This window comes from Perca flavescens, chromosome 13 (genome assembly GCF_004354835.1).
Source record: "Perca flavescens isolate YP-PL-M2 chromosome 13, PFLA_1.0, whole genome shotgun sequence".
Classification (NCBI taxonomy): domain Eukaryota; kingdom Metazoa; phylum Chordata; class Actinopteri; order Perciformes; family Percidae; genus Perca; species Perca flavescens.
This window is the reverse complement of record NC_041343.1, coordinates 8,121,797-8,135,208: the sequence shown is the minus strand read 5'-3', so window position 1 is coordinate 8,135,208 and position 13,412 is coordinate 8,121,797. Positions and strand designations below refer to the sequence as shown.

General features: G+C 40.6%; 1 protein-coding gene across 4 annotated transcripts in view; it reads left to right on the top strand.

Moving 5' to 3' along the window:
- Window positions 1–13,412, top strand: part of med13a (mediator complex subunit 13a) — a 139,548-nt gene that overhangs the window by 8,911 nt on the left and 117,225 nt on the right. Inside the window, exon 3 of one of the 4 annotated variants that reach the window (XM_028595641.1) lies at window positions 7,492–7,644. The exons of the other annotated variants lie outside the window; for them this stretch is intronic. Coding sequence (XP_028451442.1) covers window positions 7,612–7,644 — 33 coding nt within the window. The 5' untranslated portion in view covers window positions 7,492–7,611. The remainder of the gene's footprint in view (window positions 1–7,491; window positions 7,645–13,412) is intronic. 4 annotated transcript variants of the gene reach the window in all.

Sequence of the window (13,412 nt, the reverse complement as noted above, 5' to 3'; positions counted from 1 at the left end):
AAAAAGCAATAAAGTCAGGCAACTAAAAGGTCAACTACATTCCTGAGGACCCCATTTTCAAACCTTCAGCTCTACTGCATGCTTCAAGATCACTCAAGCTCCCTTAAGTTTGCTATTTTCTCTTAAACTTGTTCATATTTTTGGACACTGCTACTGTCGCAACCATAACACGTCAACACCGTCTCTTTTGTATAACATTTTTTAGATTAGATTATGACATAAATGTATACTTTTTAAGAAGAGGTCTGAAGTAGCTAGCAATAGAGGGGAAACAAGATGGCTAATGTGAACAACTCATGCATATCATGTGAAAGAGTAGGTTTTTGTCACCACCGTCAGACGTCACCACCGTCAGGTTTTCGTGGATAACCTCAAGGCTGTGGTTCGGCCTCGAGGCCGCGGCCGAACCACAGCCATGAGCCCGTATTTACTGTGATCAACAATTATATTCTAGCCTCCGTTAAGGACTATTTGGAGGTTTTTGTCACCACCGTCAGACGGTGGTGACGTCTGACGGTGGTGACAAAAACCTACTCTTTCACATGATATGCATGTTCAGGATTGTTATTTTTTGGACCCAATAGTTAAATTAAGTTGTTAAGCAAGAAGCCATCTTGTGTGGTATACATTTTGGAATTTTATGTTGTTATGAGGCCACTGTCACCAGATTAGTGTCATCACCGTCAGTTTTAAAGTCACCACCGTCAGAGGGAGTTTTATTTGTTTTAAATGAATATGCTTACAATATGTTTCTTCAGTGCTGTTGAGTTATTAAAGTAAAAGTCTCTTTTAATACAAATATATGTTTGTTAAATAAAAAAACATTACTTTTTTCTATTTAGGCTTAAAGTAAACGTTGTATGATGTTAGATCTTTTAAAGGAGTACACGTGAAACAGTATAAAAAAATCAACAAAAGTGAATATTCAACATTTAACAGCATATCTATGTACTACAAATGTCAGATAATGATTCAAAAACTCTAAATACATATTAGACTAAATAAATAAAACATAATATGCTTTTTATTGTGTCTGACACAACTGGAAAACCGTCTATTTTATGAAAAAAATACAAAATGAGGAGGTTGCACCAGTACATTGCTGAACAGCCAACACTTTGGTCTATAATGATATACCTTCAGATTTTGTAATTTAACTAACTTTTTATTTTCAAAATTAAAACCTGTTTTATCCCAATTCCCAAGAATCAGTGAGCGCCATCATGTGGTGTTCAGAGGACGATGGCACTTCAGGACTACACATGTTGGAAATAAGATATTCACTTTTTCTGTGCATTAATTTGGAACGGTAAACTGTCAGTGTCACCGGAACTCCTTTAGTAGGTCTTATATCAGTGTTTTGGCTTAGTTTCCAAGTTAGTCGACGGGCAACAGTGCGGAGAACTACTGGTTTCGGTAAGTAGCCTACTGCATATTTTTCTTGTTAAGTTGCAACCAAAGCATTAAGATGTAGTTGCCTGTTAGCAACTGGTACGGCCATAATACTCAGTGGTGATTTGAGGGGCTGTACTTGATATTCAGGACATTAATATAGCAGCAAGCAAATATTTGCTATGTAAAGAAATAGGGGCGTAATGGACCTTGCGTCCTGAGCTTTTCACTGTACCATATCTGAGTTTTTTGACTTGATATTTGTCAGTCAGGCAAAATGTGTCCTCATTCCACAGACACTGTTGGAGCCATTACACAACTTTGTTTTGTTTATATATGGTTATGCTAATTAATCTGCAGGTATATGTTTGAACACTGGGTGGAGCATTGCCTTTGGGAAGGCATATAGGCATATAGGTAATTAACAGCCAGGGATACACAGGTGTGTGGCTAGGGGGGAAAGCAGACAGCTTTTCACCGTGTCAGGTTTACGTTACGGTGCCTTGCTCAAGAGCACCTGGTAGTGCCCAGGAGGTGAACTGGCATCTCTCCAGCTACCAATCCACACTCTGTACTTTGGTCTGTACTGGGACTTGAACCAGCGACCCTCCGGTTCCCAACCCAAGTCCCTATGGACTGAGCTACTGTTAAAGGAAGCATCCAATGGACTTTTATAAGTAATTTTCTGAAAATGAAATAACCAAGAGTTTGGTGTGGAAGAACAGAGCCCTGATCTCAACCCAATCCATCACCGTTGGGATGAGCTGGGATGCCTGCTATGAGCCAGGCCTTATTACCCACCATCAGTGACCAACATCACCAATGCTCTTATGGCTGACTGGGAGCAAATCCTTTTGGGCATGTTATAAAATCTTGCGAAAAGCCTACCCAAAAGAAAAAAAACTAAAATCAAAATTGAAGCAGCAGATACAGAGATATAGTATCCTGGCTTTTAGTGTCTGAAATTAATCAGTACCAAAAACTAGATCCTACAATTCCCATAATGTGGCTCCTCGATTCTGCTTTATTATGCAACATTTTACCCCGGGTATGTAACGCAGGCTTATACATTTGCAGTCTCCACGCCAATGTGATGACATCAGTGTTACTTTGTCAGACTTCATAAAAGACAGAAGACATACAACTGGCTTAAAGTACTCCTCGTGGTTAGTAAACTAATGTTAAAATTGGTGGAGTGCACCTTTTAATGCCTATGGTTTTGGAAGATGTTCAACAATCTCATATGGGTGTAATGTTTGACAGTACACATTCCTTTGGCCGCATATGAGCCAATTTCCCATTTGAGTTCTCCCTAAATTTCTCCCTAAGTTGACAAGTTTGATTAGTTGGTTTGATTGTGAGATGAACTGGAGGTGGCAGAAGTGATGAGGCTATTTCATTCTCTTCCTGCAATCAGGCAGCGAGCGAGCTAACGAACTTACAGTATGAACATGTCATTAGTCTTCCTCTACTGCTTGTTGCCTCTGGGTTCCTGGCTAGGCCAGCCATCTGTTTTTACATCCAACAGCCATGCCTGCCTGCTCATGCTCACCTGCAGCTTAAGGCAGCTGATATGATCTACCGCAGTTTAATAAATTGTGAGAATCAAAGCAGAGGAGGGTGAAACTGCTATTGAACTTCCAATAATCTCCTGTGTGACAGACTATGTTTGGTAAATTATACTGTGCACTTATCTTCCCTCCAGTTCATCTAGTGGGATTTAACTTGAAAGAGTAACTCCTCCACCACTTTTTTTCATTTGAAAATGTATATGGCTATTTAGTAGTGTTGTTGATGGATTCAGTTCCAAATCTTGACATTTTAGTGGAAAGTATTTGAATTCTACATATTGTGTTATAAATATGCAAAGAGACTGCCCCGTACTGGTTGATACCAGGATATTGCAATTAAATGTAGCTGTAGGCTGATCTGGTGCTGGGTGACGTCTCTTTCTTCACCAGACAACCAACCCTGTATGCTTCCACAGCTTTTAAATTAAATTGTTTTTCAATGCAATCACCTATAAATCATAAAATATAACTAGTACCCTTTTTCACAGAAAGGGATCTGAGCCTGGACTGGATTTTATTAACTGTACTCTATTGACCTTTTTCTGTTTAAAGAGGTTTTGTTTTATCTAAAGCCTGCCTTTGCATTGCCCAGACACTGTATGAGTATAAAGTCAGCCATTGTGGTAAAAGGAGGTTAATGTACTACGGCTGTGAGAGCTATTCCCCAGCTCTGTCCCGCGCCCTGTAATTGTGTTATTGCACTATAGAATTGTCACTGGAGTTGTACTTCCCCAGTCAAGGCATCGGAGCCAAGTCTGTGGAGGGAGGTTAACTTGACATATAAATTGCTATCTGCCAAGATGAATGGAGCATGCCAGAGGGCAGATGAGGAGAGCAGTGACCTGACATTGCTTCTGACAGATTCCGTATATCCCCGTCATCTTTCTCCATTCCTTTCCCTGTACACAGTGCCAGCTGCTGCTTCCGTGTGTGGTGTGTGTGTGTCTGTGTGTCTGTGTGTGTGAGACCAGAGTCATGATTTTCAACTGCCTGTTCTTGGGTTATTATTTAGGACATTTATACTATGAAATAATTCAGAATCTGAGTGCATATTGAATTGTTTTTGAGAGCAATTTCCACAATAGGAAAAAGATCCATTAAGTTTCTCAAGATGATTTTACTGTGAAGCTGTTGGCGTTAGCTATTCTATCATAACATTTCTAATAACACAAGCTGGTTTAGTTATTGCAGTTAACTCATTTTTATGGCTGTAGCTTGTTCAACACCTGTTGCTTTTATGCCCCATGACTCAATAATATGTCTTGCTGTATCTTGTTTGTGTTTTATGTTGCAGTGTGTACATACATACCTTACATGAAAGTAAGCAGACTTGTGTTTATGGTATTTGGGGAATGGGAAGAGGAGGATTGGCTGGCCTTTTAGATCACATTTATAGCAATTGAGATCTTCCAGTTTTCTGAGTCAGAATCCATAGATGGTTGGTAATTACGGTCTAGAACTAGCAAGATAGTTCACAAAGAGTTATTTGACATTACAATATTACTGATGACATAATAAACAGGGACAAGGCTAAATTTGATTTGACACACTTGACAAAAATAACAGTTTTTATAGTATGCTCTGTCCATAAACATTTGTTCTGGAGACCCATATTACCCCTTTACTGGACTGTCAATGTTATGTCCGGTGCTGACAGTGAATGTGTGGGAGGCACAGTATCTCCTCTACTGCCTTGATTTATGTCTGTATGTCCGCAGAGGAGTTGTCTGGCTGGTGTGTGTGTGTCTGTGTGTGCGTGTCTTGTTCTATAAAACTAAATGTGTCACACCAGTGTTGGGTAAGCATTAGAATTTCTCCTTATACCTGCCTAGTTCCTTGTTCGTCTTAATCATTTGCAGTTTTCCTACCTGTTTTTGGCCTTCTCTATTGCTGCTGCTTCTCCAAAACCATTGTACCTGGAAAGAACATACAAAAGGCCCCCACTTTATATTTAACCGTATACTACTGACTTACTGTGTATTTCTTTAGTTTCATTTTTAATACTTCTTCTACCACTGCCCATACCAACATTCCCAGTTAGAGAAAGGGTGAAAAGTAAAGCAAGACACTGTTTGCCTGGGGTCCCTGTCGTGTAGCTTAGCCAGAGCGTCAAAGATAGGCAGGCCGATTTCTTAAAATTCCAAACAGCGCAGGTTTATTTGCAGGGTGCCAAACAAGTATAAATAAACAAATACAAAACTTGATAATATCAAAAGAAACTTGAACCGAACAACAATATCTAGCCTACTTGTACGAAATGAGACAAGCATGCATTTGTGGCAGCGCAACTTCTCGTCTTTAGGCTGTACCCAAAAGTCACTAAAGAACGTTTCTCTTTGTACACCTAAACAGTCAATCTTTCTTTCCTAAGCACGTGTTCGTATCAGCACGGCTTTCCTCTCCCTAAGCAGCAAAATGCCACTGTCTTTTATAGGGCTATAATCAGCCCTGGACTGCACCACTATCTTCCTGCGGTGAGTCTACCAAACATTTCTAACTTTACCAAAGTCTGGACAAAGCTAAACACAGTTGCACTCATTTTACTCAAATAAAGAAAACCTTACGAAGGACGTAACTCATATCAATTATGAGTTCTGTGTGATCAGGTGATCATCACAAAGCACAATGACAACGTTGAGATCAAACTCTCTATATCTAAAATATCATGCTGGATCCCTAAATTGGCACTCGGTCACCATATATCTCTGAACCCCTGAAGGTAATGCTGCAAAGTAGTATTTGTTCTCTTCTGCCACAGTGCCACTTTTATGCACTATGCATAATATACTTTCAGGGAGGCATACATCTTTAGGATGGTGATTCTTTAGTAAGTATATGAAATTGATCTTGGATTTTGAAACAGGGCAAGACACTGAACCCCGAATTGCTCCTGATGCTGTGTCATCGGTGTGTGAATGTTTATCTGATGAGCAGGTGGCCCCTTGTATGGCAGCCTCAGGACTGAGTAGGATTGTATACTGCTTGAACAGTAGAATCCGTTCTGTTAAGATAAACCTGAGAATTATAATTGTACATATTCCGCACAATCTGGTAGACCTGCAGTATTACTCGCACATAAATGGATTTTTATAGTATTCCATACAGACATAAAAGCAAGTGTCACCGTGTGCAGTGTCATCAAATATTAACCTCAGGCTTATAATGTATGCATCATAAAGACTGCAGACCATCAAAGACACTGAAGGACATATTGTTTTTCTGTAATACTTCACACCAGTTCCTCGTTGGTCACCATTTTCCTTAATGTCCAGCAGGTGGTGCTGTAGGATAAGTGATGAAAGGAAGTTAAAACTCAGCACAGATGAATTATTCTGATGAATTAATATATTTTCGTAGCGCACCGTAACAACACAGCTACTACTGCTACCAAATGATGATAAAATTATTCACATATTTTTAAGACTGCAAATTTATACACAACAATAGCCAGAATTATTAAGTAGTGTACATGTGGGATACAAACACAGTTGTTGTTTCTTCTTATCATTGGCTATCCTTAATCAGCCATCACAAATCATCTGAATTTACTGGTTTACACAGATGAAGTGCACAACTCCATATTGACAGATAGACATGGAGAGCAGGTTAATGTAGTGCTGTGCTCTTTGCACATCCTTGCAGCACACCAGTGGCCATCAAGGTGAAAAGACTCATCCATGGTGACCTCTGTGTGCCTCTGCTTATTCAGAACATGCCCTACCTCCCCTGTCCTCCTCTTCAAGCCAGGTAGCCACTCACACCAGTTTTTTTTACAATGCCACTGGCTGCACACTTGTTGTCCTTTTCCCTTTCATCTTAATAGATAAGCTCCCCAGCCGTAGAAAAAAAACTAATTTATCGGCCACGACACGGCCTCTCAATTGTCAATCTGATCGATGTGTGCAGCCTGGATCTAGGCCACTGCATTAGTTGTGGAGGCTGCTAGCCGCTCACCATGGATACACATCGCTGCTCACATCTTGTTGCTGTTGTGGTGTAATTGTTTTGTTATTGCGGCTCAGACTGGGCATAACACGGTGTCCATTTAAATGTTCACATAGCACCGGCTGGCTTAATGTTCATGACTTGGAACATTTGTTTAATGTCATCGTGACCAGAGACACAGTGAAGGATCCACCTCCAAACAATCTACCTTTACTTTGTGAAATAGAGTTTATTAAACTTTAGAAGCCTATACATGTTACTTTTTAGCTGAAATAGATTTTTGTTCTGTATTGGTGGCAGATTGTGTGCATTATCTCAAATTGGAGGTCATGTCTTACTGACTTTTTTTTATTTTCTATTAAATGATCCCCACTTCCATAACTCTAAGCATTTAACAACCACCTATAGCTGTCAGAGTGAAGAAAGCTGCGTGAAGAAGGCATCTCAATGAACTCAAACACAAGTTAAAAAGCTGTTGCGGAGCCCATGAAGAGGCACCATGATGGTTTGCATTGATGGTATGTAATATCTCAGCAGAGGTCCTCCTCTTCAACCACCCTCTCCTCCTCTTTTCCCCTGCTAGCTGGAGGCCAAAAGCTTGGGCCGCCCTGCCAGTCCTAATAAATCCTCCGCTAAGAGTGGCGGCGGCAGCAGCAGGACTGCATTCTTCAGAAGCCAGCACTTCCCCTAATCTGCCCCGGAGATGGAGCAACAGTTGGCCTGGCTGGTTGGGAAGGTAGAGTAGAGGGGGGTGGAGGCTCCCTGGTGACAGAAGCATGATGTGTTTGTAAAAACACTGGGAATGTTGGAATTGGATATACTCGCACTCTTGCTCTCCCTTAAGCAGAGATGCAGAGGCTGATTTTGGCAGGTATGTTCATTTTCTCCAGCGTCCTGTGCTTAACACAGAGACAAACTAACAAAAATTATTACCCTACCTGCCACACTTTGTTTTTTTCCACGATGTTCAACTCTTTGATCTCCTCTGGTGTGTTTGTGTTGGAGAAAGCACGAGCAAGAAAAGAGAGGAAGAAACTGAAGCGCTGAACAAGGAAATGCCTTGCAGATGTGTGTAGCAATGGAGCCACTTGTGTCAGCCAAGAGATTTTTGTTGGTGCTAAGAAGAACATAATTCTATGTCATAAAGGGCTTGAAGGGTTTCATACACAACATGGAATAACTGAAATGTATTTGCATCTGTTTATACAGTAAGTGCATCCAGTTAGCAGACTGTGAAGGTGATTAACAGACTGATTGTGTGACAGACCCTGGTCAATAGGCACTGCTATGTCCAGTTATATAGCTGACACAGCCTGTGTGGTCTTTATAGAGAAGTTCAGGGCCCCGTGAATAAATTCCTGCTGGTCTCTAGTTTCAATTGATTGCTTTAATTTGGCCTATAATGAGTAGGATGCCTTCTGCCTGCAATTAGTGTATGTGTGTGTGAGTGTGTATACTTGTGTGCTATGTTTAATTACTGCAGTGGATGGATGCTGTGTGGCCCAGCAGGAGCCTGCAGGAATGGGAGGATCCATGACTGTACTTGGCATCCACTAAAACCTCTACCCACAGTGTATCAGGGCCAGGTATTCACTTTATGCCTTCCTTTCTAAGGGAACTAGCCCGAGTTTTTTTTTGTTTTGTTTTTAACCTTAATACCATGAATCCCAGTGTTTGACCTGGTGAACTGAGCTCCAGTAGACCCGGGGCTGAAGCTTGTGAGAGTAAATCAGGACTAAATGTGTTTAGTAGAAAGTTAACATAACTTTACCTTACTGTATTAAGCAATTTGACCTCAGTAGCTGAAGATCTGTTCGTTAAACTGCCGTTAGCGTCGTTAGCACCTGGCGCTAGTGTGAAGTTCTGGCCATGTTTGGATTGCTGTAACGATAGTGGCTTGCTGCTAGCTGGCTGGGGGCTAACGTTAACTATATGTCCCGGGGCTGTTGTCCACTCTCATTCCGACTGAAGTCTCTAAACGTCTGGAAAGTGAGGCAGACTGACCAGGTTGTGCTAGCTAGCAAAATTAGCATTAGATTAGTCGTCTATCTATACAGCTAATGTTAACGTTACTGGTGAACTTATTAATGGGTTAGCCCAGTGCTGTTACCCGTGGTCAAAACAATCATACTAAAAATAAATTTATGAGAGTGTTAAACGATGTATTTTGCCCTCCAAGCATTAGCATTAGCTACTTGTCAACCAGCACATTTTAGTAATCTTAAACTGGATGATCGATATTGAAATATATCAATAAATAAGGCTTTATTACTGTATTTCAAAGTGGCATGTAATTAATTACAAAATGATGCCGTGTGGCAGAAAAAAAGCAGTATTATGGAGTATAACTTTTTCTGTGACATTGTATGATTTACAATTACTCTCAAACGTATCCTCTGGGTTCCCGTGTTTTGACGGAAGTTAGAGTAACTAGAGGGGTCAAAAGTTATATGACGCTACTGATAGGCGACTAAATGAAACGTCCCGTGTCAGAAATAAAATTACAGATTTTTCTGGGTTTGAAAATTGTTGGAAACATTTGGGATAGTGTAAGTACACAACTCAACAAAATATATAACATAGGTATAGTCGTTTTTAGACATTTTAATGCTGAAATGTTACATATTGTACCTTTTTAACTATATATAATGCAATTAAAAATAGCTCCATCTCAACCAGCTACAATAGTAAAATGCTGATTAGGCATTGATGCATCAGTATTACTAATTTAAATGTAATATATAATAAAGTGTGAATCACACGGGCCAAGTAAAACATCGGAGTACTTCCATAGAGATGTTTTTTTTTTATCTCATTGTCCATCTCCATATTTCCTCTTACGCTGCCTTTTCCTCTACCCCCTATGACAAAACAAGTTAAAAAGTGGTCATGATCTCCTAAAAAGAAAAGTGAATGTGTCCTAAAGTAATTCTTCTACAGGTTATATGCTGAAAGAAATAATTTAAAAAAAATATTTTTCAAAGTAGAAATACATATGTAAACATACATTTGTCCTTTGGAGACATATCCCCACAATGAATACAGAAGTTGAAATAAAGATGCTGTTTCTGATTATGTACTGTATATTGCTCAAATTTGAGCGCATGTGACAAAACAGGAGGGAATTCATAGAAAGCGACAATAATACAGTTGTGAAACCTGCATCCAGACACCCAGATGGTAGGCTACCAAAGGAGCTCATGTCCTCAGCATAATGAAAACAACATTCACCCCCAGACACCCTCTGTCTCTCAGTTGTCTCTCTATTGCTCTGTTTTTGTTTAATAAAATCATGCTTGCTCATCAGCAAAGGAGGCCGGGCGTCTCCTTTTTATGGGCGATAGCAGCAGCAGCTCCCTTGGGGCATGGTGGTGGTGGTGGTGGGCTTGGTTCGGTGAGTGCCGCCGCTGTCGGTCTGTAGTTAATGCAAATGAGGCTCTGCTCTCTCTGATATACTCGCTGTGTATACCCAGGCACCAACGCTGTCTCTTACTATCACACTCTCTCCCTCACTGTCTCTCGTCCTATCTATCTCAAGGTCCTGAGGGTACACACACCCTCCTCCACCTTTGTTTAAATCATGATAACAAGGTGCACTTAGCACTCAGCTGTCAGACACACACACACACACACACACACACACACACACACACGGCCAAAATCGTGGCTTGATTACACTATAGGCATGCAGACTACTTGGGAGAGATACCAGATAGTGATCATGCAGATCATGAATAGTTTTTGACACAATGCCTGACAAGGTTGCACTATAGTATAGTCCCAAAACAGGCCTCCCGATAAATAATAATTGATTGTGAAATGTACTAATAATGTAGGACACCCTTTCTTTTTCATTATTGAATCCCAGACAGCTGGGAACTTGGTCTCTAGTTCAGCAGGTTAGACATCCAGGACTGAGTCCTTGATTGGATTTGAATGCAATTAGCTGGAAGCAAGTAGACCTCTCAAGCATTAAAAAGCCCTTTTTAGTAAGTGGAAAATATATGAAACTTTGGATGATTGTTTATAATGCCTCATTAATAAGCAACTGTGATTATTTGAGTACAATTCTCCTATCTCGGTAGGCCTAACCTCCACCTTAACTTAATTATCTTTGAGCTGTTTCATGCTAATTTGAAGTGTAAAGCAGGCTTCTTAATGATGTTGTGTGTTTGATCGCTCTAAAGCTCCTTTACCAGTAGGATGGATACCATTTGTTTTCCTCAGTCATTAAGCAGATAATCTTATGTTGATTGCCAAAAGCTAATTACAATAGTCAATGTCGGAGTTTTCTGTGTAGTATAGAATAAAAAAGCCATACATGTAGAGCTGAAGAGCTTTTAGCGGAGCGGCCCTGCTGTGCCGCCATCCACATTCTCTTTATAATCCTCATAAATATTACTTGTTTCCAGAAGAATAGGAAATCATGTAGTTTTTTTTATTCACTGCTGCTCATCAGCAGTGCAGTTTTATAAGCTGATCCTACAGGATATTTGTGCCCAGATAGACTAAAATGAGAATTATACAACATCAGTATTGTCATTTATTTATGGCCTGTAAAGATTGTGTGATAAAATATGACACAAGGAAAGCATATTGCAGATGAAAAACTTATTTTTCCCCCAGCTGCTGGTTATTCAGAGCATACATTATGGGCATTATGGGTGGCTGTTTGTGTTCCACTGAAGTTAAACCGATATGTTACAATAAAAAAAAGGTCTGAAAGGTCCCTGTAGAGGTCTATATGCTTTTTAATGCAGATAACCTTGTGATCTGATCCTTCAGTTTGAGGCAAAACATAATTTATGCTTCACAAGAAGTTGAGTCAGCTCTAAAATATGATCCTGTCCTTGTACAGAGTATGTCTCGCCGCTGCAAATGAAACCGAGGGACAGAATAAAAGGAGGCAGCAATGGCCAGCCCTTGTGCGATCAACTCAGTCAAGTCAGCCATAGAAAATCCAAATAACCAGTGAGTGTAGTACTGAGTCGGTTCCTCCCAGGTGTTAAGAATCTGTTATATGTGATCCTGGTTTATGGGTTTATGCCGTTATTGCAGGAGGAAAACGGTCATGGTGGAATCATCTTAAACCAAATAAAATGTGGACAGCTGTCATTTTCATATGTTGTCACGGATTAAGTAATGATTTTGAGTAATGATTAAAAAATAAATCATTGAATCTCTTCTTTTTACAGTGTGTGAAAACACTGCCTGCCTGCATCTGTTTCCTGTGATCCTCCTTGAGTGTCTGCAGTTATTTCAGGACATCCACTGGCAGCCATTCACCTAAGGGGAAATCTTTCTTACTGAACCCACTAAAGACAGGCATTTCCAACATCTCTCTGTATCCCTCTCTTTTACATTCTCTGTGTATGTCATCCATGGATACCCGTGCTTCAATCCCTCTATGTCTATACCATCATAATTGTTGTTATTGCCCTTGGCCTCAGCTGTGGTGGCAGATATCTCTGAGATAACAGCTTACTCTATCTCTCCTCCTCCCTCCTCAGGGACAAACACAGACTGATGCTCCTGGCCCTGGAAAACACTGGTTAGCAGGATGGTAAACATCCCTGTTAGTGTAGCTTACCTCTGTAACAGATACGAACTACTTAGTGTATTTATATTGTAAGATGAATCTAACTAGAATGGATTTGGAATGCATCCCAGTATCTAAACCATGAGGATAATGCTTCCATGCAGGTTAACTGGTTGTGTAAAGGAATGCAGCTATATACAGCAGCGCTGCACTGCTGTAGAAATAGTCAGAGGTTGTGTGTCTTTGCAAATGAGCCCACACAGCAAAAATTTAGCAAATTAAGTGTGTGTGTGTGTGTGTGTGTGTGTGTGTGTTGTGTGTGTGTGTGTGTGTGTGTGTGTGTGTGTGTGTGTGTGTGTGTGTGTGTGTGTGTGCACGCGCTTTTGTAAACTTGAACTTGTGCACATGCATTTGTCTTTGCACCTGTGTATGTGTCTGTGTTGTTGATTGACTTCTCTCGCCCGGCTGTGTTTGTATAAGCTGAATGTTGTTGCCTCGGAGACCTGGCCCTTCCAGCGCCTCCAGCTGTGGGCTTTAACCCAAGTTGCTGTGGACACACACACACACACACACACACACACACACACACACACACACACACACACACACACACACACACACACACACACACACACACACACATCTCTAAACACACCTCTTAAGCTCTAATTTATTCTATCACTGATCTCAATTTACATGCATTACCATAGATCATACATGTTAAGGCTACTTGCAAGGTCACTGCTGAAACGCTCCCTTCTATTTAAATGAGAGGATAACCTGTATGACGGCTGCATCCGTAGTATATCCTTGATTTATTTCAGTAACTAGTGCCTCAGATTTCTGACACTCTATAGCGCTATATGCTACTATGCCTTCACGTTCCCAGCTACCTGCTCTTACCGCTCAAGTAGATGTGAAATGCATAGACCTCATTACCACATAATTGCAGGGTGCACCAGCGA